Source organism: Cherax quadricarinatus, chromosome 18 (genome assembly GCF_038502225.1).
Source record: "Cherax quadricarinatus isolate ZL_2023a chromosome 18, ASM3850222v1, whole genome shotgun sequence".
Taxonomy (NCBI): domain Eukaryota; kingdom Metazoa; phylum Arthropoda; class Malacostraca; order Decapoda; family Parastacidae; genus Cherax; species Cherax quadricarinatus.
Genome location: NC_091309.1, coordinates 36,784,224 through 36,811,321, shown reverse-complemented (window position 1 = coordinate 36,811,321; position 27,098 = coordinate 36,784,224). Strand labels below are relative to the sequence as shown.

Below are 27,098 nucleotides of genomic sequence, written 5' to 3'. Positions count from 1 at the left end.
TTGGGGATCAACTGCAGCAACACACCTAAAGCCAATAATAACCCAACAAAAAGCTGCAGTAAGAATAATCACTAAATCCCATCCCTGGCAACACACACCCCCACTCTTCATAGAACTAAACTTACTCCCAGTTCAGTACATCCACACTTACTACTGTGCAATCTACATCTACAGGGCCTTAAGCTCTAATATCAACCTTGACCTAAAACGCTTTCTTGATAGTTGTGACAGAACTCACAGGCATAACACCAGACACAAACATCTCTACGACATTCCCCGTGTCCGACTAAACCTTTACAAAAATTCAATGTATGTCAAAGGCCCTAAAATCTGGAATACCCTACCTGAGAACTCTAGAACTGCAGACACATTCATCACCTTCAAAACTACCATTAGAAAACATCTTATCTCCCTGATACACCCCGTCAACTAACTACACGAATACCACCTGGTGGTTCACACTTACACTCACTCACTCATTTGACCATAAACAGAAATATTAATCTCAATCTTAAAATAATGAATCCTGTGATACTCCAATACTGAAACTATGTACTGTGCCAAAACAAAAGCATTCACATTGCTAAACTCACAAACTAGTATTTAGTCACTTAGCCATAATACCAACTTACCTCATAATTTGTAATATTTTACAATTATGAATAAAACTAAGTCTGCCCGAAATGCCTAGCCATGCTAAGCGTTCTAGTGGTACACTCTGTAATCACAATTTTACTACATGTAAACCACACAATAACCAAATTTCTGTTAACTCAGCATTGTAATCCTTATAGAGAATAAACTTTGAATTTGAATTTGAATTTGAATCCAAGGTTCTCCCTTTAATGGCACTACTTGGCAGTGTGTTCCAGTCTTCTACAAAACTGCTCCTAAACCGGGTGCTTCCCTACATCCTAAGTCTAAATTTGTCCAACTTGAATCCCTTGCTGCGAATCCTGCCTTGATTCTGATATTTTCAGCACGTTATTTATGTCACCTTTATTTATTCTTGTTTTAATTTGGGTGATGCCTACTGATGTTAATATAATCTACGATAGAAAGCTGATTTTAGAAAGTCTGAAATCATGGTTATCTGTGATATGATAAAAGATAAGCTATCTACTTTGAAGCTAGCAGTGTAGAAGGCTGGGTTCAGTCTTGGTGTTACGCTGATGATAACACCGTCGCTGCTCCACACTACTATCAACAGATTCAATTATGGTGTTAAGTTTGTGTTAACAGCGTCGCATTACAACGTACCACAACCACCTTAGTCGAGCTCTTCAACACCAAATGTGAAGTGCGAACACAGAAAAGGAGAGAGAGTTGGTGCCAGCAAGATGTCGACAATCAAAAGTTATACAGAAGTGTTTATGAGCGCCACCATAACGCAGTACCTGACCAACAACACCCTAGTGAGTCTTATTTAATCTCCATTCTTCTATTGTATAAATTAGTACACTACATTGACTTGTTATCCTGCGTTATGTATAGTATTTTACAAGGTTAGACAGGGAATTAACATTGCTTTTGTTTACATAACATCCATCACGCAAGAGAGTTTTTCTGTCATACTCCACCACACAGGATGGTTTATACTCCACCACACAGGATGGTTTATACTCCACCACACAGGATGGTTTATACTCCACCACACAGGATGGTTTATACTCCACCACACAGGATGGTTTATACTCCACCACACAGGATGGTTTATAATCCACCACACAGGATGGTTTTCCTGTGATGGTGTGCGTGAGTAGGACCTGCCTAGTATGTCAACACCAGCCTTCCCTCACCACTTCAGCGTTCAGAGATGGTAAAAGTTGAAACAGGAGTACCATATCTGAGCGAAGAAAAGTTATAGGTGTGGTGCCTTAGGACACTTCTAGGTCCTTTGTTAATAACGTCTTAACAAAGGAGTGAATAGTAACATAAATATGCCGATGTCATTTAACATGTGGCGGGTAGTTAATTCGAAGACTCGAGGCTATGAGCTAAAAACAAAAAAAAAAAAAAACATACCATGGGCTAAAAATTAGTTAAACCAATGAGGTACCAAGTATCTGCTAAACAATATGAAAAAAATCAATAAATTAGACACTTGTGCAACATTTGGGTATTTATATTCTGTAAACGTTTCTCCACACAGTGGCTTCTTCGGTCTAATGCAGAAAAAGGTGTAAGATGAGGAGAGTTTGAGGTTATCAGTCCCTGAGGCTGGATCGATGTGTTCGGTCCACCAACCTTGACAAAAATGCAGCATATTCACGGAGATGAGGTGTCCGATCAGACACAGCATCGTCTTGGGATCTTGATTCAGGGATTTCTTCAAATACTTGTCTAACATATAGACACGACCTACTTCCACTAATGTTTTTGTTTGCTGGTGACTCCGTCTACCACTGCTCCACCTCATCTGTCATCAGTATATAAGAGCCCCATCCCCGTGAATAGACAGATTACTCCACTCCACATCTTACATCAATAAAAAGATAAATTTAGCCAAAGCCCGCCTGAACAATCTATACAGGTTTAATCAAGCCCCTTCCCACATCAAAAAACACCTGTACAAGATAATGATAAGACCTATGCTAGAATATTCCTGTGTACTCTTGTCATTAACAACTAAACCCAACATGCTACAGCTACAAAGAGTCCAGAATAGAGCATTCCGTTTCATCACAGGTACCAGGAGGAGAGACAGAATCAGAATGGAAGATCTACACATCCAACAGGACATAGATGCAATAAATGTAAGGCTTGACAAACTAAAGAAGAGACAACTACACGCCATGCAAGAACTCTATAAATTAGACAGAGAAAATCCTCCCCAACTTGCAAATACTACCGACTATATTATCAACACACCTTCCCACAGAACCCAAAGAATGACCCTTCAACAGAGAGTGACGATTCATCCACAGGGATAATCTCCAGAGGCCAAAGATCCTGAGCGACCTCCCAGAAGATATATATGTATGGGTAACACCGGAACTTCTTTTATGTCCATTAAGGATAACACCATCCTAATTTATGGAGACTTTCCTTATAACTTATCAACTATTACATTTAACCATGTAACATAGGCAAACCTACTATGACAGGACACCACCTCTGAAGAAGCCATTCGCTGCCTGGATGGGGTAGAGTGCGGTCGTGCTTAGCAACCCTCTATTGTTTACCCAGACGAGCTACTCAGAAACAACATGGCGCTAGGTGTGCGCCGGAGAGTGAATACAGTGGACATTGAGCTCGTCAGTGGGGTGCTAACGCCTACGTCATCCGAGGTGTTGTTGCCAAAAATTATACGAGAAACATACGGCATCAGGGACGAAGACTTATATGGAGTGGCACTGAATGGTGCTTATAGAATGTTTGTGAAACTGCTAACAGCTCAAGTGTATGAGGCGTTGGTGGATCGTTTCCAAGATGTCTGTATTAACATGACGCCGGCAGTGAGGGGCAGGTTGATGGATGTATCGTGACATTATACATGGGTCAAGCTCCGTAACATGCCTTTTGAGGCTGACGAAGTGGATATTCGAAGTGTCTTCGAAAGATATGGGACTGTTCATCTAGCCCAACCTGGAAAGTGGATGAAAGGGGCCTACGCAGGATTTCCGGGGGGCACCTTTAATCTTAAGATGACAGTGAGATATCCTATACCCTCTTATGTATATCTTGAGGAGATTAAAACCCAGGTAATGGTGGTGTATGCCGGGCAGAGGCGTACGTGCCATCTGTGTGGTGAATATGACCATATGGCAGCAGATTGTGGCAAGCGGAATTGGGCTCCTGGGCTGGCAAGAGGCGGAGCATCTGCGCATGAGAGAACGGTGTCTGAGGAAGAACGAGGTCAAGGAGGAGGGCATGGTCATACGAGGAGTGAAGAGGTGGTGGCTCCTCCTGTGGAAACGGGAGAGGATGTGGAAACCCAAGAATCACCCAGCCCATCGTCAGTACAGTTGTTGAGTGAGGAGGCACAAGTGTGCACCGAAGTGAAGGCTATAGAGGAGGAGTTGGCGACGGTGTTACAGGCTATGTTACAGCCTACCGAGGAGGAGAGTCACAAGGAGCAGGAGCCTGGGCTCAGGGCGGAAGAAGGTGTGTGTGAGAGGAGGGAGAACCATGTGGCACCTGCGATGGACAGTGCTGTGGACACAGAAGGCCATGGAGGCGAATTCAGGGTGGTGGAGGTGGAAGTCCATTATGAGACCTCTCAGGACACAGATATGGAGGCGGAGGTAGTAGCGAGGAAAAGGGCGGCAGCGTCAGATTCGGACGATGTCCTGACGCCGGTGCAAAGGCCCGGGAAAAAGACATGGGGTTATGGGACCCAGAGTGACCCTAAGAGAGGGCCACAAGAGCCGGGGGGGAGAGGGTTGGGAAGGAGAGTGGAGAGAGTGGCAAAGGTAATGCCCAGGGGAATGGTCAGAAAGTGAAGAGTGTTGAAAGGTGCCGGGGAGGGAAACCTTAAGTTGGCCTCAGGTGTGTAACTATAAATATAAATGGTTTGTGTGACGGCATGAAACGTGAGTACTTTAGAGTATTTTTGAACAGATATAAGGTAGACGTGGCTTTTGTGCAGGATCATAATTTTAAGCTTGGTCGTGAATTAGTGGTGTCTGGTTACCAAGCTTTTGTGTTGCCATCTGAGTGGTTGAAAGAGGGAGTAGGTGTGTTGATCAGGGAGGTGAGCCCATTTGTTTTGCACAGGAAGGAAGGAGGAGGGGGAGAGTATTATGTGTGGAAGGATGGTGGATGGGAGAGAGAGTGGCATTTGTGTGTGTATATGCCCCAGCTGAAAATGATACGAAAGTAAAGGCAGATTTTGTGCATGAGGAACTTGTGTACTTCCTACGCACGTTACCATCTGTGGCGATTGTGGGGGGTATTGGAATTGTGTAGTTAAGAGGGCATACATGGAACCCAGGGGAGCGGGGTATTTTTCTTCAGTCTTAGGAGGCCTTTTAAGAGATCTCCAGTTAAGAGATGCATTTAGGGGAGGTATGTGGGAGGTGGAGCATACTTTTGTATGGAGGGGATATGCAGCTTGGTTGGACAGGATATATCTATTGCAGAGGGTTTTGGTAGAGTCTTTTAAAACCATTGAGATGGTGTGTTCCGATCATAGGGCGGTAATGGTGGAGGTGGGGTGGGAGGCTTTGGCTCATAGGCATGGGAGTTATTGGAAACTGAATACAATGGTTCTGGGGGATAGGGAGGGAGTGGAAGGTTTTGCAGTATTATGGGAACAGCTCTGTGCAGAGGGAAGGACTGTGGAGGATGTGGTAGGATGGTGGGACAGTGTGGCAAAGGCAAGACTCCGTCAATTTTACATGAGGGAGGGCAAACAAATTAATCAATTGTGGTATGGCTTGTCAAATTTTTTGGAATTTAGATTACGGGAATGTTATGTGGGGGGACGGTGGCTGGGGATTACCCAGTGGAGGAAATACAAATGTTGAAGGATAGGATAAGGGATTTGCAAGAAGAGCGATTTGCAGTGATACGGGTACAGGCGGGGTTGGATGAGGTACTCTGGGGAGACAAGCCATCGGCTTGCATGCTATGAGGCCAGGAGGTGCGACAGCAAATGACTGCAATACCGGGATTGCAAGTCATTTCTTCAGTGGGGGGATTTCGAGTGGGTCAGGTATTACGAGAAACAAAGGGGATGAGTGCATATGTGGATAGATGGTATGAGGGGTATTGGGAAAGTCGTGGGGTGGATGGGGAGGTTCTCGGGCAGGTGTGTGGGTATGTGCCGTGCAAACTGGGAAGGAGTGATCGGGAGGCACTGGGTGGGGTCATTGAAGAGGAGGGAATATGGAGAGCCCTTATGGACATGAGTAAGGGAAAGGTGCCCGTGATAGATGGTTTACCTTGTGAATTTTATGTGCAACACCAGGGGCTGCTAAGAGGATTCCTAGTTAGGTTAATGAATGCAATGAAAGACGGAGGTAAGATGGGAGAAACGCAGTCATCGGCGGTGGTGGTGTTGGTTCCAAAGGGGAAAAAGCAGAGTACCCTTGGGGATTACCGAGCCATTTCGTTGCTATGTGCTGATTATAAGTTGTTTGCGAAAATCCTGGGGAATAGGCTTAGATGTGTTGTGGGGAGGGTGGTGTCTGAGTCTCAATTTGGGTTGCCAGGTAGGTCAGTGGTCGAGGGTCAAGGGATCATCAAGGGGTTCGTGGAGGACATGGAAGGGGGAAGAGGGGGTTGTTGGCATTGGATTGGCAAGGGGCTTATGACAGGGTGGAAAGGGGAGCTTTGCGGAATATTCTTATCAGACAGGGTTTTAGGGAAGAAATTGTGGGGTGGGTGGATACATTGTACTCGGGAGTGAAAGCACAGGTGCAAGTCAATGGGTGTATGGGGGAGGCAGTCAGCATGGGGCAGGGTCTTCGGCAGGGCTGTCCAATATCACAACTATTGTTTGCGTGTGTTCAGGATCCTTTTTATAGGATGGTGGAGGACTGCCTAAGAAATGGGGGAAGGGATGGTGTGAGGAAGCCTTGGCCTGGGTTGGTAGGTTACGTGGACGATACAACTATTCTGGTGTGTGAGGAGACGAGGTTAGGGGTTTTGGGGGAGGTTGTACACATGTTTGGGGGAGCTACCAGGATGAAAGTAAATCTGGAGAAGTCAATGATAATGGGGCTGGGAGAGTGGGCAGGGGGAGTGGAGTGGGGATGTGATGTGCAGCATTAGGCTGGGAGTCTGAAAATCTGTGGTGTCCTATATGGGGCTGACCAGAGCGCTGCAGGGGTGGACAATTCGAACAGGATGGTGGAATGGGTGCAGTGACATTTAGGAATGCTGCGACCTCACCATTTAACCCTTAGTTAAAGAGCAATTGTGACCAATGAATTATTATATAGTAAAGTCTGGTTTGTTTCGGCAGTGTTGCCGCTGACAGGAACGGCGATCACGAGTATTCTCAGAAGGGCGTTTAAATTCTTGTGGGGTTAGTTAGTTTAATATCTTTATAATGCACCCCATACCCATCCTGTGGGCGGTAGTCAAAAGATTACAAAGGTATATAATGGGTCCAGGGATTGGACCCCAAAGTTATGATAGCTGAACTAGTTACAAAGGTAATGAACTCCAGGTAGATCTGGTCACAATCATGGCAAGTTACGAAGGTAATGAATCAGGCTCACTCCTATACATGGTTACAGTCGTGAACAAATTACAAAGTGATGAGCCACTGATATGTCCACACCTGGTCACAATTATAAGGGTTCTGGGTGCGACTGGTTGCGACAGGAGGTAGTGACATTGCAGTGGAGGTGTGGAAAATATTGTATATTTTCCGAAAATGCAGTGTATTTTGTATGTAAATTGATGAAATATATTGTAGGTAATAAAAATTAATTTATAAATAAATACAGAACCAGCGAAATGGGTGAGCGTCGCTGGGGAAGAGTCGCCATGTTTTGAATGGACCAAGACAAATGTTAGTGAAAATCGGAAGAATTTTTGTCGCTGTAGAGGTTATATTGGGCTTAAAACCTCTCAAATAGGAGCCAAAATTGTTGGAATTGCAGTCCTGCAGAATGTGAGAATTAGGCGACTGGAAAAGACTCCGTAATTAGATGGAAACAGAATATTACCACAGATGAGTCGATGTCTATATTTATGTTGAAATTCTGGCCAGTATTTTCTTCATAATTTAGGCAGGGGGTTTTGTGTATGACACACCGTAATCTCCAGACTAATTGGTGAGTGGTATTAAGATAAATTCCTCTTCAATGTATATGTATTCATTTTTTAAATTTAATATACAGTCCACATATTTATATTAATGTTTTACCAGAATTCCTGGTGATGTATATTTCATTTGAAATTAATATAGGTCCAGAGTGACTTGTGGAGATAGAGATGTAGTAGGTATCGAAGGGGGACATTTTTTGCGACCTAAGTGTCCTAAAATTCCTACTTGTCTCTGTAACTTTGATAAAGAATAATTATCTTTGTTACAATTTACTGGTATGTATCTTATGAGATTCATCCAAGTAAATTTAATTTTCCACAGGAGGGTTGTGATTGTTGGACATGAGAAGGCCCATGAAATGTGTGTTTATTAAGAGGGAAGTGATGCGTGTAGGCGGATGGCTGGGGAGGGGAGCTTGATAAAGTACATGATCACCTACGGAAATGGTATGGGGGAGCGGAAATGAACGAATGTGAAACGGTGTTACGTGCCTTAGTGTTAGCTAGGGAACTGGGAAAAGTAAGCGTGGGAATTTTGTTTAAATTGTTTGAGGGAAACATAGTGGTACCGGTTGAAGGGATTTACTCTATGTATGCATGGGACGTAATATGGCGAAGATTCAGTAAATTAAGTATACGACCTAGGGCATGTGAGATTATATATCGCTTCCTACATGGCATATTGACGTTGGGAGCGATGCTCTGGGATAGGAGGGTCATGGAGGGTGGGGAGGAGACTGCGTATCATGTGGTCTATTTTTGTGAAGGATTGGAGTGCATCAGGGTATGGATGAATAGGGTAATAGAAAGGGTAGGGGGTCAAGGTGTGTCGGTATTGCGAGCGTTGAGTCTTGATATGGGTTGGGTGGATGAGGATGTAGCAAGGGGTTTAGCATATATAATCGTGGACTACGTATATGTTTTGTGGGGTATGAGGGGAAGGAGGGTGGGGAAGTGCGGAGAAGGGTATTGGCGGCGACGTTTTATCGAACATTGTGTCGCAATAGAGACATATATGGGAAACGGTGGGGTGAGGCTTTTTCTGAAGGTTAAAGAGGGCTAACAATAGGGAATTTATTGGTGTTATAACAGGTGTTTAAACTGCAGGGGTGAGTATGTTGATGCATGGGGAGGGGGGGGAATCAGGGGTTTGAAACGGGCTGACCACCTAGGGTGTGAGGTGATGGGTGGATGGGCGTGAGTGGAGGTATACGTGTGTAAATGGTTGTGTTGGTGTGAAAGGAATACTTATTGTTTAGTTCCCTTGTGGGGAAGGTATAAATGATAGGTTTAATATATGACGTACCATTGTTAAACGATATAGAGTTCTTGACATGGTGTGAATGTTGCGAACTGTGAGAGTGTGGTAGCAGGTTCCTTGATGGAAGAACATTAGTGCTGCAGGCTAATTGCTCATGTTGTTGAATGCCTGTGTATTCGTATTTTGTTACTGACCAAGCCTGGAGCATTTTAATTGGAGGCGAATGTGTCCTACTTGTAACGGTCTTGCATGTGTAATTTTTAACTTCTCTTGAGAGGATAAATCTTTCACTTTGTTCTTTGAAACATTGTGGTTTATTTGTATATTTTTGTAATGTGGTTCCTGCATCACCATTGAAATGTAGATACCTATTATTAAGTCAAGTGAAACAGGACGAGTGACCTAAATTAATATCTAATGTAATAGTGTGTAATATCGCACAAAATGCGTGCTAAAGGAATAACAGGAAAAGTTGGTAGATGGATCTATAATTTCCTCACAAACAGAACACAAAGAGTAGTAGTCAACAGAGTAAAGTCCGAGGCAGCTACGGTGAAAAGCTCTGTTCCACAAGGCACAGTACTCGCCCCCATCTTGTTCCTCATCCTCATATCCGACATAGACAAGGATGTCAGCCACAGCGCCGTGTCTTCCTTTGCAGATGACACCCGAATCTGCATGACAGTGTCTTCCATTGCAGACACTGCAAGGCTCCAGGTGGACATCAACCAAATCTTTCAGTGGGCTGCAGAAAACAATATGAAGTTCAACGATGAGAAATTTCAATTACTCAGATATGGTAAACATGAGGAAATTAAAACTTCATCAGAGTACAAAACAAATTCCTTCCACAAAATAGAGCGAAAACCCATCGTCAAAGACCTGGGAGTGATCATGTCGCAGGGTCTCAACTTCCAGGACCATAACATTGTATCAATCGCATCTACTAGAAAAATGACAGGATGGATAATGAGAACCTTCAAAACTAGGGATGCTAAGCCCATGATGACACTCTTCAGGTCGCTTGTTCTATCTAGGCTGGAATATTGCTGCACACTAACAGCACCTTTCAAGGCAGGTGAAATTGGTGACCTAGAAAATGTACAGAGAACCTTCACGGTGCGCATAACGGAGATAAAACACCTCAATTACTGGGAGCGCTTGAAGTTCCTGAACCTGTACTCCCTGGAATGCAGGCGGGAGAGATACATGATTATATACACCTGGAAAATCTTAGAGGGACTAGTACTGAACTTGCACACGAAAATCACTCATAACGAAAGCAAAAGACTCGGCAGACGATGCACCATCCCCCCAATGAAAAGCAGGGTTGTCACTAGCACGTTAAGAGACCATACAATAAGTGTCAGGGGCCCGAGACTGTTCAACTGCCTCCCAACATACATAAGGGGGATTACCAACAGACCCCTGGCAGTCTTCAAGCTGGCACTGGACAAACACCTAAAGTCGGTACCTGACCAGCTGGGCTGTGGCTCGTACGTTGGATTGCATGCGGAGAGCAGTAACAGCCTGGTTGATCAGTTTCTGATCCACTAGGAGGTCTGGTCACACACCGGGCCACGGGAGCTTTGACCCCCGGAACTCTCTCCAGGTAAACTCCAGGTAAATACTTACGTATCGTCTTTGCCCCTAAAAAAAAAAAACTTTTTATATGACTAATGTTGTAGTGAGGCAGGTGGTGGCAGACAGTGAATGTTGTAGTGAGGCAGGTGGTGGCAGACACAGTGAATGTTGTAGTGAGGCAGGTGGTGGCAGACACAGTGAATGTTGTAGTGAGGCAGGTGGTGGCAGACACAGTGAATGTTGTAGTGAGGCAGGTGGTGGCAGACAGTGAATGTTGTAGTGAGGCAGGTGGTGGCAGACACAGTGAATGTTGTAGTGAGGCAGGTGGTGGCAGACACAGTGAATGTTGTAGTGAGGCAGGTGGTGGCAGACACAGTGAATGTTGTAGTGAGGCAGGTGGTGGCAGACACAGTGAATGTTGTAGTGAGGCAGGTGGTGGCAGACACAGTGAATGTTGTAGTGAGGCAGGTGGTGGCAGACACAGTGAATGTTGTAGTGAGGCAGGTGGTGGCAGACAGTGAATGTTGTAGTGAGGCAGTGAATGTTGTAGTGAGGCAGGTGGTGGCAGACAGTGAATGTTGTAGTGAGGCAGGTGGTGGCAGACACAGTGAATGTTGTAGTGAGGCAGGTGGTGGCAGACAGTGAATGTTGTAGTGAGGCAGGTGGTGGCAGACACAGTGAATGTTGTAGTGAGGCAGGTGGTGGCAGACAGTGAATGTTGTAGTGAGGCAGGTGGTGGCAGACACAGTGAATGTTGTAGTGAGGCAGGTGGTGGCAGACAGTGAATGTTGTAGTGAGGCAGGTGGTGGCAGACACAGTGAATGTTGTAGTGAGGCAGGTGGTGGCAGACAGTGAATGTTGTAGTGAGGCAGGTGGTGGCAGACACAGTGAATGTTGTAGTGAGGCAGGTGGTGGCAGACAGTGAATGTTGTAGTGAGGCAGGTGGTGGCAGACAGTGAATGTTGTAGTGAGGCAGGTGGTGGCAGACACAGTGAATGTTGTAGTGAGGCAGGTGGTGGCAGACAGTGAATGTTGTAGTGAGGCAGGTGGTGGCAGACAGTGAATGTTGTAGTGAGGCAGGTGGTGGCAGACACAGTGAATGTTGTAGTGAGGCAGGTGGTGGCAGACACAGTGAATGTTGTAGTGAGGCAGGTGGTGGCAGACAGTGAATGTTGTAGTGAGGCAGGTGGTGGCAGACAGTGAATGTTGTAGTGAGGCAGGTGGTGGCAGACACAGTGAATGTTGTAGTGAGGCAGGTGGTGGCAGACAGTGAATGTTGTAGTGAGGCAGGTGGTGGCAGACACAGTGAATGTTGTAGTGAGGCAGGTGGTGGCAGACACAGTGAATGTTGTAGTGAGGCAGGTGGTGGCAGACACAGTGAATGTTGTAGTGAGGCAGGTGGTGGCAGACAGTGAATGTTGTAGTGAGGCAGGTGGTGGCAGACACAGTGAATGTTGTAGTGAGGCAGGTGGTGGCAGACAGTGAATGTTGTAGTGAGGCACGTGGTGGCAGACACAGTGAATGTTGTAGTGAGGCAGGTGGTGGCAGACACAGTGAATGTTGTAGTGAGGCAGGTGGTGGCAGACACAGTGAATGTTGTAGTGAGGCAGGTGGTGGCAGACACAGTGAATGTTGTAGTGAGGCAGGTGGTGGCAGACAGTGAATGTTGTAGTGAGGCAGGTGGTGGCAGACACAGTGAATGTTGTAGTGAGGCAGGTGGTGGCAGACACAGTGAATGTTGTAGTGAGGCAGGTGGTGGCAGACAGTGAATGTTGAGTTATGTGCAATGTATGTTAATAGTTGGTATATTTGTATGTACCGTCTTAGTTGTTATAATGGTTGTTGGTGTTTCTAATTTACTGTAGTCACGTTGTGTCATGTGGAGAAGCTTTATTAATGTCCTAGTATTGTATTCTTTTACTATATTTATGAACATGGAAATGGACGATTACATCGTCTTCACGTCTTCTGCTTCTATCAACTTTTCTCTACTCGACTGAAGAAGCCTACTGTGTAGGCGAAACGTTTGGAAATAAAGATACCTAAGTGTTACATATGTGTCTTATCTAACTGCTATATTTATACATCGTTGTACTTTCCAATAATGTAGTAATGTAGTGTATTTAATAGTACTATAAAATGTCAACTGTACTTTATGCAATGTTGTTATAAAGCGTGAACTTAATGGCGGCTACATTAATATTGATATTTATAACTTGTACGTGTATATTCCTCTACTTATAAAGGTTTATAAGTGTTCAGGAATGTAATGTTCTTATTTGTTAATAGTTTGTAATTTTATGTTTTGTGATTTTGGTGTTGGTTTACATATTATTCTTAAGTTATTGACGAGTTCAGGATATGATCCTAAATTTACGGTTAATTAATATTATGTTTCTTGAGAATGGTGAATGTGAATGTATTTTTAATGTGAGAGTGCGGTATAATGTTGAGTTTGCAGGATATGTTGTGAGTTGTATGTTTAGTTGTAATACTGCCATTATGTATGGTTTACCTGGAGTTTATCTGGAGAGAGTTCCGGGGGTCAACGCCCCCGCGGCCCGGTCTGTGACCAGGCCTCCTGGTGGATCAGAGCCTGATCAACCAGGCTGTTACTGCTGGCTGCACGCAAACCAACGTACGAGCCACAGCCCGGCTGATCAGGAACCGACTTTAGGTGCTTGTCCAGTGCCAGCTTGAAGACTGCCAGGGGTCTGTTGGTAATCCCCCTTATGTGTGCTGGGAGGCAGTTGAACAGTCTCGGGCCCCTGACACTTATTGTATGGTCTCTTAACGTGCTAGTGACACCCCTGCTTTTCATTGGGGGGATGGTGCATCGTCTGCCAAGTTTTTTGCTTTCGTAGTGAGTGATTTTCGTGTGCAAGTTCGGTACTAGTCCCTCTAGGATTTTCCAGGTGTATATAATCATGTATCTCTCCCGCCTGCGTTCCAGGGAGTACAGGTTTAGGAACCTCAAGCGCTCCCAGTAATTGAGGTGTTTTATCTCCGTTATGCGCGCCGTGAAGGTTCTCTGTACATTTTCTAGGTCAGCAATTTCACCTGTCTTGAAAGGTGCTGTTAGTGTGCAGCAATATTCCAGCCTAGATAGAACAAGTGACCTGACCTTTACATCCCTAGTTTTGAAGGTTCTCATTATCCATCCTGTCATTTTTCTAGCAGATGCGATTGATACAATGTTATGGTCCTTGAAGGTGAGATCCTCCGACATGATCACTCACAGGTCTTTGACGTTGGTGTTTCGCTCTATTTTGTGGCCAGAATTTGTTTTGTACTCTGATGAAGATTTAATTTCCTCGTGTTTACCATATCTGATTAATTGAAATTTCTCATCGTTGAACTTCATATTGTTTTCTGCAGCCCACTGAAAGATTCGGTTGATGTCCGCCTGGAGCCTTGCAGTGTCTGCAATGGAAGACACTGTCATGCCGATTCGGGTGTCATCTGCAAAGGAAGACACGGTGCTGTGGCTGACATCCTTGTCTATGTCGGATATGAGGATGAGGAACAAGATGGGAGCCAGTACTGTGCCTTGTGGAACAGAGCTTTTCACCGTAGCTGCCTCGGACTTTACTCTGTTGACGACTACTCTCTGTGTTCTGTTAGTGAGGAAATTATAGATCCATCGACCGACTTTTCCTGTTATTCCTTTAGCACGCATTTTGTGCGCTATTACGCCATGGTCACACTTGTCGAAGGCTTTTGCAAAGTCTGTTTATATTACATCTGCATTCTTTTTGTCTTCTAGTGTGTTTATTTTCTGTACTGGGGTTGTGATATTTGGAGTTTATTGTTAATATCCAGTATTATGATTCATTTTATTATACTTTTATACCTCCTTGTATTTGTCCTATGTTAAAAAAAAAAAAAAACTCTGAAGAGGCTGAGTCTGCCAGTATGTGCAGATAGTATACGACGGACATCACTTGTCTTGCTATCGTCATTTCCAGCCTACGTCCTGCAGTCGCAAAAGAAAGTCATTTGTAAATAGTATATCCCTTGGCAACTCACAGTCATGTAATTATACATTTGTTACAACTGTGTGAAACTGATGGGTAAGTATTATATCCTATTCAATGAAACTGATTTCATTAATGACACTACACACACACATACATGTATTAAATGCACCAAAGTGGTTGGGTCACTTACCTTTATTATCCCACCTCTCCTCCCCCATCCACCTTTTTCCCATATTTCCATCCTTACCCATCCTACTTCCTTCCCAATCTTACCAAAGCTCTGGTCACACAAGTTGTCAAGTTATTGCACTTTTGTCAATTTTAATAGACTGAAGACATCGAATCCAGGCTAAGGGACTGATTACCTCAAACTCCTCCTCATCTTCCACCTTTTTCTGCATTGGACTGAAGAAGCCACTGCGTGGCGAAACGTTTCCAGAATAACAATACCTAAATGTTGAACAATTGTCTCATTTATCAACTTGTCGGTTTTGCAAACCATTTTATTCACAATATGAAAAATCATATATCCGAATGTAAAAATGGACTCGAAGCCATTACTAATAAAAAAATAAAATAGAATCTGTATTTTCCAATAAGATGCATATTTTCAGACATATTGATATTTTACTACACGATAAAGCTTCTAGTTGCACAATATTTCGGGGAATTAAAACAAATTAAAATTGCTTGAAACTGATTAGCTCAAGGTAGATTATATGAACGCTAAGGTTACTATAACTACTCTGAGGGTAAGAGTTCAACACAGTGGTTGTTGTGTACGAATGGTATATAATACTGACAAGATGAGATTAAGACACATGTGCAACATCTGGGTATCTTTATTGTAGACGTTTCGCCATCCAGTGGCTTTATCAATACAAATTCTAGGACATAACTTGAAGACAGTAGAACTATGTACAGAAGATGAGGTAATCAGTCCCTCAACCTAGGAGTAGGTGCGAAGAGCACCATAGTCGTGGAGATATCACCTCCTCTGAACATTGAGTTCCATGGGGCACTGAAGAAGGTCAAACACCTCGAATAACCACTTTTTCTCACGTAGCTTAATTTCCTGGAGCGGGAAATGAAAGGTATACTGATGCGTTACCTGGTAGACATGCCACTAGAAGTAATAATCCACAGCAATTTAAAAATCATGTCAGCTGAGAGACTCCGAATGAAGGACAACAACGTAACAATGAGACAGGCCTTGACTCAACATATAAAGATTCTCTTAGCTTAATTTTTTTTGACTCCTGGGAAAAGTATCGGGTCAGAGAATATAACCCAGAACCTCTAAGGTTCTTCATAAGCCAGAGGTATAATCACCAGAGTATGAGAGGCCGGTGCCTCTCAAACTCTGAGAGAAGCTGTGATTAGTGTCATCCCTACTCTTGCAACATTGCACAGCTCCTGATGACGCACTGAGAAGTGTGAAAGCACTTGAGTTAAAGATTCCCCCCCCCGTGGCTTGTCTTGCATGTATATATATATATATATATATATATATATATATATATATATATATATATATATATATATATATATATATATATATATATATATATGCAAGACAAGCCAAGCCACGGGGAGGAAGGGGCTTCAAGAGTGACTTCAAGAGTGTATCAGTCTGCAGTGGAAGGAAGGCGTGGTAGGGGTCGGCCTAGGAAAGGTTGGAGGGAGGGGGTAAAGGAGGTTTTGTGTGCGAGGGGCTTGGACTTCCAGCAGGCATGCGTGAGCGTGTTTGATAGGAGTGAATGGAGACAAATGGTTTTTAATACTTGACGTGCTGTTGGAGTGTGAGCAAAGTAACATTTATGAAGGGGTTCAGGGAAACCGGCATGCCGGACTTGAGTCCTGGAGATGGGAAGTACAGTGCCTGCACTCTGAAGGAGGGGTGTTAATGTTGCAGTTTAAAAACTGTAGTGTAAAGCACCCTTCTGGCAAGACAGTGATGGAGTGAGTGATGGTGAAAGTTTTTCTTTTTCTGGCCACCCTGCCTTGGTGGGAATCGGCCAGTGTGATAACATAAAAAAAATAATATATATATATATATATATATATATATATATATATATATATATATATATATATATATATATATATATATATATATATATATATATATATATATATATATATATATATATAGTGCCGAATAGGTAAAATTGGTCAACTCATTTAAAATTAAGTCCTTTCTAAAATTTTCTCTTAAAAGTTTAAAGATATATTTTCATTTAATTTATGTTAATTTGAAAATGAATAATTTTGTACCAGAAGAACCTTAGAAAACTTACCTAACTTTATTATAACAAGCGCAATTTAATTGAGCCTAATCCATCTAAATATATTTTAGATAAGTTTACAATAATTTAATAATAAACAAACAAAATGAAATATACTTTTTTCGTTAGGTTCAGAATGATTTTTAAACACAAGAAATAACTCCTGTACCCAATGACACCAATCAAACCCAGCCCCTCCCACTCATATATTTGTCCAGTCTCTTCTTAAAGCTACCCAAGGTCCTAGCCTCTATCACCCCACTGGGAAGACTGTTCCACGCATCTACAACTCTATTAGAAAACCAGTACTTACCTATGTCCTTTCTAAATCTAAATTTATCCAACTTAAATCCATTATTTCTGGTTCTTACCTGGTTCGACACCCTCAGTACTTTATTAATATCTCCCTTGTTTATGCCCGTCATCCACTTATACACTTCAATGATATCCCCCCTCGTTCTACGCCTCTCCAGAGAGTGGAGATTTAAGGCTTTAAGTCTATCTTCATACGGGAGGTTCCTTACACAGTAAATCATTTTAGTCATTCTTCTCTGTATGTTCTCTAATGAGTCTATATCCATCCTGTAGTAAGGGGACCAAAACTGAGCAGCATAGTCTAAATGAGGCCTCACTAGTGATGTATAGAGCTGTAAAATAACTTTTGGACTTCTGTTACTTATACTTCTTGAGATAAATCCAAGTAATCTGTTAGCCTTGTTGCGCACACTTAGGCACTGCTGTCTTGGCTTTAGGTTTCTGCTTACCGTGACTCCTAAATCCTTTTCACATTCTGTATGATCAAGCTCTACTTCACCTAGTTTATAGCTTCGAGGGTTATTTTCATTACCAAGGACTAGTATTTTACATTTATCCACATTGAACTTCATCTGCCATTTTTCAGACTAAGACATTAATTTGTCCAAATCCCTTTGAAGTTCATTGCTGTCCTCCTCAGAATGAATGATACAGCCTATCTTTGTATCATCAGCAAATTTGCTGGAAATAAATGGTATAAAATACCGACACAATGGAAATATAAACACATATGCAGTTTAATGTGATCCTTTATTGGCAACGTTTCGCCCACACAGTGCGCTTTTTCAAGTCACAAACAGATCTACCTGGGAAGGAAGGTACGCGAGTATTTATAGTCAGGTTCGGAATGTTGAGGTCAGGTGGAGAATGCTGCATCTGATGATCTACCGAGTGGGGTTGTAGAGCCTAAAATCTTGGGTAGCTTGGAAGGGAGATTGGATAAGTTGTGAGCAGGCCTTCTGCAGGGTTCTTCCATTCCTATGTTCTTATGTGGGATAGCGATGAAGAAGTTTCTTGGCAAGTGGTTCAGCTATGTTATAGAAGCCATTGTTCTGGTTGAAGAATTGAGACACTTATGCAACACATGGGAATCTTTATTGAAGAAACGTTTCGCCACACAGTGACTTCATCAGTCCAATACAAAGTAGAAATGGGTAAGGAGAGTAGAAGTTTGAGGTAATCAGTCCCTCAACCTGGAATTGATGTGTTCAGTCCATCACTCTTGTAGGAAGTGCAGCATAGGGCCAGAGAGGTGGCTTATATACGGCAGTCAGATGAGTTGAAGCAGGAGGAGGCGGGATCACAGTGGGACCTGCCACTAGTGTAAGTAGGTCGTCGTCCAAAGGTTGGGCAAGCGTTGAAGTCTTTGTACCAAGATCCCATGATGTTGCAGTGTCTGACAGATGCAACATCATGTGTGGCGAAACGTTTCTTCAATAAAGATTCCCATGTGTTGCATAAGTGTCTCAATTCTTCAACTTGTCGGTTTTCAAAACCATTCATCACATTGTTCTGGTTGAAATTGTTGGTTATAGAGATAAGCGATGATTCCAGGATTCTTCGGTATTGAGTGTTGTCTTCTCTGGCGATAAGTCTTAAGTTTCTGTAGTTAATTAAATGGTTGTGTGAATTGCGGTGTTGTACACAGACATTCCTTGTATCGTCAGTCCTGCTTGCGTATTGATGTTCTGAAATACGTTTTTGGAGGTCTCTGCTGCGAATGTTCAACAGAAGATCAGACTTACTAGGAAACTACAAACTCTCTGCGATAATAGTCATTGGAAAAGTTTAGGAAGACCTGAAATTATTCAAAATCTTTCATCTCGTCCACTGTCAACCACAGAAACCGAAGCCCTCAGCTTAGGCCTCAAATTCGCAACAGGAATTACGAAACCAAAACAAGGCCTCAATTTCATCGCCAAAAACTACGGACACAATGACTCCGACTTCCAAAAAGGTTTTCTTCAAGGCATCATCTCAGCAGCCATCTCTACACGCAGCTCCCCAGTCATACCTCGACGTTACATCATTGCAGTTAAAGGTTCAGCAGAAGACACGACCAACAGGGTCACCACCGCTGATAAAGGAGGTGGTGTTATCATGAACACTGACGATTACATGAGCAAAATGCTCAATCTACTTAATGACCCAGATACCTACAAACCTCTCACAACTAACCAAGTGGACAACCTTACTAAAACTTTTCTTCAAAGGACTCGCCGCATTCTGAGGGACTCAGAACAACCCTAGAAGAAAATTGTCAAAGTGGGAAGTCTGAATGTGAGTGGATGTTGTGCAAATGATAAGAAAGAGATGATTGTAGATGTTATGAACTAGAGAAGCTGGATGTCCTGGCTTTAAGTGAAACAAAGCTGAATGGGGTGGGAGAGTTTCAGTGGAGAGGAATAAATGGGATTAGGTCAGGGGTTTCAAATAGAGTTAGAGCTAAAGAAGGAGTAGCAATAATGTTGAAGGATAAGATATGGCAGGAAAAGAGGGACTATAAATGTATTAATTCAAGGATTATGTGGAGTAAAATAAAGGTTGGATGTGAAAAGTGGGTTATAGTAAGTGTATATGCACCTGGAGAAGAGAGAAGTGTAGAGGAGAGAGAGAGATTTTGGGAAATGTTGAGTGAATGCGTGGGGAGTTTTGAACCAAGTGTGAGAGTACTTGTGGTTGGGGATTTCAATGCTAAAGTGGGTAAAAATGTTGTGGAGGGAGTAGTAGGTAAATTTGGGGTGCCAGGGTAAATGTAAATGGGGAGCCTTTAATTGAGCTATGTGTAGAAAGAGATTTGGTAATAAGTAATACGTATTTTATGAAAAAGAGGATAAATAAATATACAAGGTATGATGTAGCACGTAATGAAAGTAGTTTGTTAGATTATGTATTGGTGGATAAAAGGTTAATGGGTAGGCTCCAGGATGTACATGTTTATAGAGGGGCAACTGATATGTCGGATCATTATTTAGTTGTAGCTACAGTTAGAGTAAGAGGTAGATGGGACAAGTGGAAGGTGGCAACAACAAGTAGGAGGGAAGTGAAAGTGTATAAACAAAGAGAGGAGGAAGTTCGGGTGAGATATAAGCGACTATTGGCAGAAAGGTGGGCTAGTGCAAAGATGAGTACTGGGGGGGTTGAAAAGGGTTGGATGAGTTTTAAAAATGCAGTATTAGAATGTGGGGCAGAAGTTTGTGGGTATAGGAGGGTGGGGGCAGGAGGAAAGAGGAGTGATTGGTGGAATGATGAAGTAAAGGGTGTGATAAAAGAGAAAAAGTTAGCTTATGAGAGGTTTTTACAAAGCAGAAGTGTTATAAGAAGAGCAGAGTATATGGAGAGTAAAAGAAAGGTGAAGAGAGTGGTGCGAGAGTGCAAAAGGAGAGCAGATGATAGAGTGGGAGAGGCACTGTCAAGAAATTTTAATGAAAATAAGAAAAAATTTTGGAGTGAGCTAAACAAGTTAAGATAGCCTAGGGAACGTATGAATTTGTCAGTTAAAAACAGAGTAGGGGAGTTAGTAGATGGGGAGAGGGAGGTATTAGGTAGATGGCGAGAATATTTTGAGGAACTTTTAAATGTTGAGGAAGAAAGGGAGGCGGTAATTTCATGCACTGGCCAGGGAGGTATACCATCTTTTAGAAGTGAAGAAGAACAGAATGTAAGTGTGGGGGAGGTACGTGAGGCATTACGCAGAATGAAAGGGGGTAAAGCAGCTGGAACTGATGGGATCATGACAGAAATGTTAAAAGCAGGGGGGGATATAGTGTTGGAGTGGTTGGTACTTTTGTTTAATAAATGTATGAAAGAGGGGAAGGTACCTAGGGATTGGCAGAGAGCATGTATAGTCCCTTTATATAAAGGGAAGGGGGACAAAAGAGATTGTAAAAATTATAGAGGAATAAGTTTATTGAGTATACCAGGAAAAGCGTACGGTAGGGTTATTATTGAAAGAATTAGAGGTAAGACAGAATGTAGGATTGTGGATGAGCAAGGAGGTTTCAGAGTGGGTAGGGGATGTGTAGATCAAGTATTTACGTTGAAGCATATAAGTGACCAGTATTTAGATAAAGGTAGGGAAGTTTTTATTGCATTTATGGATTTAGAAAAGAGTGGATAGGGGAGCAATGTGGCAGATGTTGCAAGTATATGGAATAGGTGGTAAGTTACTAAATGCTGTAAAGAGTTTTTATGAGGATAGTGAGGCTCAGGTTAGGGTGTGTAGAAGAGAGGGAGATTACTTCCCGGTAAAAGTAGGTCTTAGACAGGGATGTGTAATGTCACCATGGTTGTTTAATATATTTATAGATGGGGTTGTAAAAGAAGTAAATGCTAGGGTGTTCGGGAGAGGGGTGGAATTAAATTATGAGGAGTCAAATACAAAATGGGAATTGACACAGTTACTTTTTGTTGATGATACTGTGCTTATGGGAGATTCTAAAGAAAAAATGCAAAGGTTAGTGGATGAGTTTGGGAATGTGTGTAAAGGTAGAAAGTTGAAAGCGAACATAGAAAAGAGTAAAGTGATGAGGGTATCAAATGATTTAGATAAAGAAAAATTGGATATCAAATTGGGGAGGAGGAGTATGGAAGAAGTGAATGTTTTCAGATATATATATATATATATATATATATATATATATATATATATATATATATATATATATATATATATATATATATATATATATATATATATATATATATATATATATATGCAATAAGATCACAGTAAACAGGTGATTTCAAAATATGCAAAACAACCACTCTGAAAGAATAGAGAAATTCCAAGCGCTTTCGTCACTACTCACATTATCAAGGAACTATGAAAGTAAAGCATCCAAGGAAGCTATATAAGGGGTCGGCCAGCACCTCACTATCAGATCCCACAACGGTTTAAACACCTGACGCGCGCCGACCCAACTTGGATAGGTCCTTGGCACAACTCACCCCACAAACTATTCTACCCAAGAAATAAGAAATTTTAACGATTATTTGTCCAGTGTATTATTAAATTCTTCCCAAATTCTATTAATTATAAATGGATCTAATTTATATAAACCAAAGGAAATATTCATATTATTGTCAAAACTGCTTTTTATGAAACAAGATTCAATTATATTCCTGTCGACCATGGACTTGCTTGATACTACTTTCTCAACTTTTTGAAAATCAATTGGATGGTTAAAATCTCTTACATGAATAAATAGAGCATTGGAATCTTGTCCAGTTCTAATGCTATATTTATGTTGTTTTAATCTTAGTTCGAGATTTTTACCAGTTTGACCGTAATAAACTTTATCGCAAATTTTACAAGGAATCTTATAGACACATCCATCAGCATTTTGGGGGGAATTCTTTATCAAAAGTTTTTTTACTGTATCAAGATTTTTGAATACAACTTTAATATTAAAAGTCTTAAGAAGAGAAGGCACATCAACCAAGTTTTCATGGTAAGGGAGAACCAACATATTTTTATTTGAATAAGGCTGGTTGTCCCTTTTTGGATTGTAAAAAGTATTTCTAGCAACTTTAAAAGATTTATCAATTACATTTCTTGGGTATTTTAAATCATTACCTATTTCATAAATTTTGGATATTTCCTCATCTATGAACTCAGGACTACAAATTCGTAAAGCTCTCAAAAACATTGATGAGAAAACAGACAGTTTGACTCTATCTTGATGCGAGGAATAATAGTGGACATAGGAACAGTTATTTGTAGGTTTTCTGTAAATTTTAAATTTGAATTCATTATTACCCTTAATAATTAAAACATCTAGAAAAGGCAATGAGTTATTTTCTTCAAACTCAACAGTAAAGTTTATAGAATGGGCTAAGCTATTTAATTTTCCTAGGAAATGGTGTATATCTACATTTTTGGGCATAAGACACAAAATATCATCAACATATCTGAACCATTTAGCTCTATTAGGGAGGATTGTGTTAAGTAACCTTGTTTCAAAAAATTCCATGTATAGGTTACTAAGAACAGGTGAAAGAGGATTTCCCATTGCCATACCAAACTTCTGAGTGTAAAACTTATCATTAAATACAAATTTTGCATCAACAATGCAAAGTTTAATAAGTTTAATGATAGTAGAAACTGGCAATGGTAAATCATAGTTAACGAGTTCTTCAGATAAGAAACTTAATAAATCATCAACAGGAACTTTCGTAAACAAGGAAGTAACATCAAAACTAACCATGTTAAAATCATTTAAGTCAGTCAAGGAGCTTAATTTATCAACCAAGTCTATGTTGTTTTTAACATTAAAGTTAGAAATTTTGCCAACAATAGGGCTCAAAATATCAACAAGCCATTTGGATAATTTATATGAAACTGACCCTATGGAGCTAATAATTGGTCTGACTGGATTCCCTGGTTTGTGTGTTTTTATTAGTCCATACATGTAAGGTAAAGATGGATTAGTGGAAGTAAATTGTTTGACTAATTCATCTTTGCCTTTCAGTAGAAGTTTTATTGTTTTATTGAAATTGCTGTTAACGGTTTCTAGGGGATTTTTCCTAAGTTTAGAATAGGTTTCAGTATCATCTAAGAGATTATTCATTTTTTCTTGGTAATCATTTTCTTTCATAATTACTATTGCATTTATTTTGTCTGCTTTAGTAAGGCGCAAATTTTTATTGTTATTAAGTGTATCATAAGACTTAAAGAATCTTTGAGGGCAATTGGGAATGTTTGGTTTTAACATAGAGCTATATACCATTCCTTTACTAATATTAATTTCATCAGAGGATAAATCAGAAAATTTTTCAAAGTTACAAAAGGCTTTTGCAATTTCAACATTTTCTTTCAGATTGGTTGTTTTGCATATTCTGAAATCACCTGTTTACTAATTTACTAATTTATGGCAAAACAAAATTTTCATTTGGTAATTCTGCAAAATACACCCTATGTCAAATATTCCAAACTCGGCGATTCGGCTTAATCGACACGACATATATGCGTACATACGTACATACATCCATGCATATAATATGGGCATTGGTTTGACAAAGTCACTGGTAGGCGAAACGTTGTTGCTCTTATAATCGTCTCATTAACTTACTTATATGTTCATTTAACTAATTAGGTTTCCTGAAATTCTCTTTATTAAATTATGTTCTTACACTTGGTTAAGACACCCTTTGGTCATAGATCTCTCGTGCTGAGGGCTTGAAATTTCCTCTGGTTAAAAAACTTCATATCGTATAATGTGAGCAACTTGTGTACAGTGGTAATAATGCAGGGGACCTGGTACTGTAAACAATACAAATTGTTTTGGCAGCCAAGTCACTTCACATATTAAAAGATGTCCTTTCTTTCAGGTCGGTGATTTTCTACGACAAGTAAGTGAGTCTGTGTGGAGAGCAGACTTCTGGCTCCCGTCTGGTCTCACTTGGCAGGATCTTCAGAGCACTGACAACCTTCAGTTCCCCGAGTTCAGTGATGTTTGGATTTATCCGCTACTATTTAGCTTAGTCTTTCTGTTTTTTCAATATAATTTTCTGGAACCATTGGTGCTTGCTCCTCTGGCGAAGGCAGTGGGTATTAGTAACTTCCGGCCTCCTCCTCCTCCGCCGAACTCTTCCATGGCGATCATTTTCCACCGATATGGGAGGAAAGTGCCCGAGGCAGTGCTGGTGGAGGCGTCGCGTGAATCCAAGCTGTCAGTGCGGCAGGCGGAGAGGTGGATTCGTGCTTGCTATAAAGCAACACGTGTAAATAAACATGACTTGTTCTTGAGCGCTGGTGTAAATGTCATCTCTCACACCATCTTCTTCATCGGTGGATGGTTGATCATGTATTTTAAACCTTGGGTGTGGAATATTACACTGTGCTGGCAAAACTACCCTTATCACAACGTGGATGCTGACGTCTGGTGGTACTATATGACAGTACTGACTTTTTTCTGGGCTTCCACAATCTCAGATATTGGCCAGCCTCGCAGAATTTCGGAAGGTAAACTGAAGATAATTGTTCACCACGTGTTAACAGTAATACTTATGACTTTTTCTTGGGTCTGCAACTTCACTCGCATTGGGACATTGGTGCTGCTGGTGCACGAGTGTGCCGACATTCCTCTGCTCTTGGCGAAAATGTGCATATACGCAAAAAAGCAAACGGCTTCCAACATTTTCTTCGTGGTGTTCTTGGTGCTGTGGCTCGCGACTCGCTGCGTGATGTACCCATTCTGGGTGATGCGCAGTGTGTTCTTCGAGGCCACCACCTATATGTTCATGCCGTCAGCCTACATATTCTTCTTTCTCTTAACCGCTGTCTTAGTACTCAACCTAATGTGGACACTGCTAATCTTCCGCACACTGATACGACTCTTACAGAAGAAAGGTCCTCTAAAAGAAGAAAAGTCATCAACGGAAAGTGAAGATGAAGTCGAAGAAACGAAGAAAGAAGAATGAGGCAGACACATTAAATTAAATATTTATTATTTTCAGTTTTCAAAAGTATTACACACATTTTAGTGTCCCACAAAGAACTCCAACGTAATTTACAACTCACATGGCTCATACATTCATTTCTTGTCCACATTATATGTTCTTATTTTTGCTAAAATAATTTTGAGTAACACTGTTAACCTTTATCAAAACTGATCCATTTGTGAAGGTTGATGTATAAATGCATGATGAACAGCATTATTATTATTATTATTATTATTATTATTATTATTATTATTATTATTATTATTATTGTTATTATTATTATTATTATTATTATAGTCAAGCGCTATACCCGAAAGGTCATGCAGCAGTAAGTAAGGGTAGGATGAATTAGCCACCTGAAATTTGATGCGAGGGGCGAGCTAGGCTCCCATGTCTGATGTGTCAGACATGTCCTCATGTCATGGCTTGTTTGTTGTTGCTGGGAGTGGTAGTTACCTTGAGTGTTGTTCCGTACAGGATGGTTATGCGGAATATAATAAAAGTATCAAATTCAGTGACTCTCAGGCTCACCCTGGAACAGGTCATTCACTCAACTGTCACAGACAAACTTCCAATAATTACGTCCATCATGTATGAAATACTCTGCATAGCATGGGCTTTCAAATTATTATTATTATTATTATTATTATTATTATTATTATTATTATTATTATACATTACCACAATGAGGCACCGTTATCAGTTGACTGTTAGAGGTATCTTTCAGTATCATGTCACAGGTTATCAGTTGACTGTTAGAGGTATTTTTCAGTATCATGTCACAGGTTATCCACGATGTTGTCATTCATATGACCTGAAAGGGATGTCGTAATTCTGGTAAAGGGCTTTTGATCCAAGGAAGTTGAGCTAACCCTCTCTTTCCTTGAATCAAACCTGATTATTTCCCATTACCTAGGTCCTGTATAACTCTCCTACGGTTTTAGTGCTTCCGCATGATTATAATGGTCATCCAAACAACTTCATTGGTATAAAGACAAAGACACAAGTTGCAGAACATGACAAAAACACTACACGGAGCACTAAATCCGTAAGGGGGCCACAGCCCCTGGGTAGGGAGTCTGTTTTGATCCAGGGAAGGGGATGTTAGGTCAGGTCGCCACCCAATAAGGGAAAATGTAGGCAAGTTGATCATGTACATAAAAAAAAAAAGAATTGTTACACTGAAATATATGTTAACTCTCTTTGCTTAATTAAAATTAACACGCTTCTAAACTTGAAATTATTTCTTATCTTTTCACTCTTCAATGTGGCATTTACTAAATAAGTGAAATACATTCATACATACATATATATATATATATATATATATATATATATATATATATATATATATATATATATTATATATATATATATATATATATATATATATATATATATATATATATATATATATATATATATATATATATATATATATATATATAATTTATTCTCTAACCTCTGTCTACAAAAATAAGGATGATAAGACACAGTGCA

The 27,098-nt window shown here is 41.1% G+C and overlaps 1 protein-coding gene across 1 annotated transcript; it reads left to right on the top strand.

The window, feature by feature from the left end:
- Positions 1–1,167: 1,167 nt before the first annotated feature.
- On the top strand, positions 1,168–25,893 carry LOC128689480 (ceramide synthase 2). Its single transcript, XM_053777817.2, has 2 exons — positions 1,168–1,415; positions 24,486–25,893. Exons 1-2 carry the CDS (start codon positions 1,341–1,343, stop codon positions 25,575–25,577), a joined length of 1,167 nt encoding a protein of 388 aa, XP_053633792.1. The 5' UTR covers positions 1,168–1,340; the 3' UTR covers positions 25,578–25,893.
- The last annotated feature ends 1,205 nt before the right edge of the window (positions 25,894–27,098 follow it).